Raw genomic sequence first — 884 nt, forward strand, 5'->3', positions numbered from 1 at the left:
ATCTAGAGCCTTTCTAGATCAAGTGCTATGATGAGGAGGAGCTTTCTAAGAGAATGGAGAGATAATCCTTTATTCTTAAGCTCCTTTGGCTTAGTTTGGCTATCACCTTCTTGGAGTTTCATGTTATGCATGGTGTATTGATTGGTTGAGTTTCACACATGCACTAATCATTTTCATATACAATTGAAGTCATAGTCATGAAAAAATGAGTCCATGCATACTTTCTATCCATCAATCATAGATACTAACAATGCCAATCACATCAATAAAATTACATTTTATCAAATATGAATATCAACACAAGACATAATGTAAAACTATAGCCTATACATATAAGAATGTGAATGATATAATAGGCATATGGGGTTGCTAGTAAAGTGAAGGAGAAGGTGTGCTCTTTGGAGTACTCGGGATAAGTCACGTGCCCAACTTTTGGAAGTTGATTTGCACCCCATACTCAGGCTGTAAGGTGAGAGCAAAAGTGGGTGCATGCACATAGGTAGGGGAAACACGAAAGCAAAAGCATTGTAGGATGAGAGACAAGGCTATCTTGGCCTCAAGTAGGGCGAATGTTTGTCCCAAACAGTTGCGAGGGCCCAAGCTGAAGGGCATGAAAGCTGTGGGATTCATGCCTGCCTTGGCGATGCCATCTGCAAAACGTTGTGGGTTGAACTGGTGGACGTCTGGACCCCAATACTTGGGGTCGTGATGGAACACGATGATGGGCAGCATTGCGGACATCCCCTTAGGAATTACCAAATCCTTTCCTAGCTTCATGTCCTTGGATGCTTGCCTCATAAGAACGGTCGCAGGTGGATACAGCCTCAATGCCTCATTCAGCACCATCCCCACCTACAACACCCACCAGTATTCACAGAAAACCA

The 884-nt window shown here is 43.0% G+C and overlaps 1 protein-coding gene across 1 annotated transcript in view; it reads right to left on the reverse strand.

The window, feature by feature from the left end:
• Nucleotides 1-306: 306 nt before the first annotated feature.
• The window catches only part of LOC147890914 (cytochrome P450 CYP72A616-like), a gene marked incomplete at its 5' end in the record, with an annotated part of 4115 nt that continues 3537 nt past the window's right edge, over nt 307-884 (reverse strand). The window contains one exon of the mRNA XM_087389117.1: nt 307-852. Within this exon, the coding sequence (XP_087245243.1) occupies nt 418-852 (435 nt within the window). The remainder of the gene's footprint in view (nt 853-884) is intronic.

The sequence above is a fragment of the Dipteris shenzhenensis genome, chromosome 18 (assembly GCF_047967505.1).
Source record: "Dipteris shenzhenensis isolate YYH24624 ecotype China chromosome 18, Dip_SZ_1.0, whole genome shotgun sequence".
NCBI classification, from domain to species: domain Eukaryota; kingdom Viridiplantae; phylum Streptophyta; class Polypodiopsida; order Gleicheniales; family Dipteridaceae; genus Dipteris; species Dipteris shenzhenensis.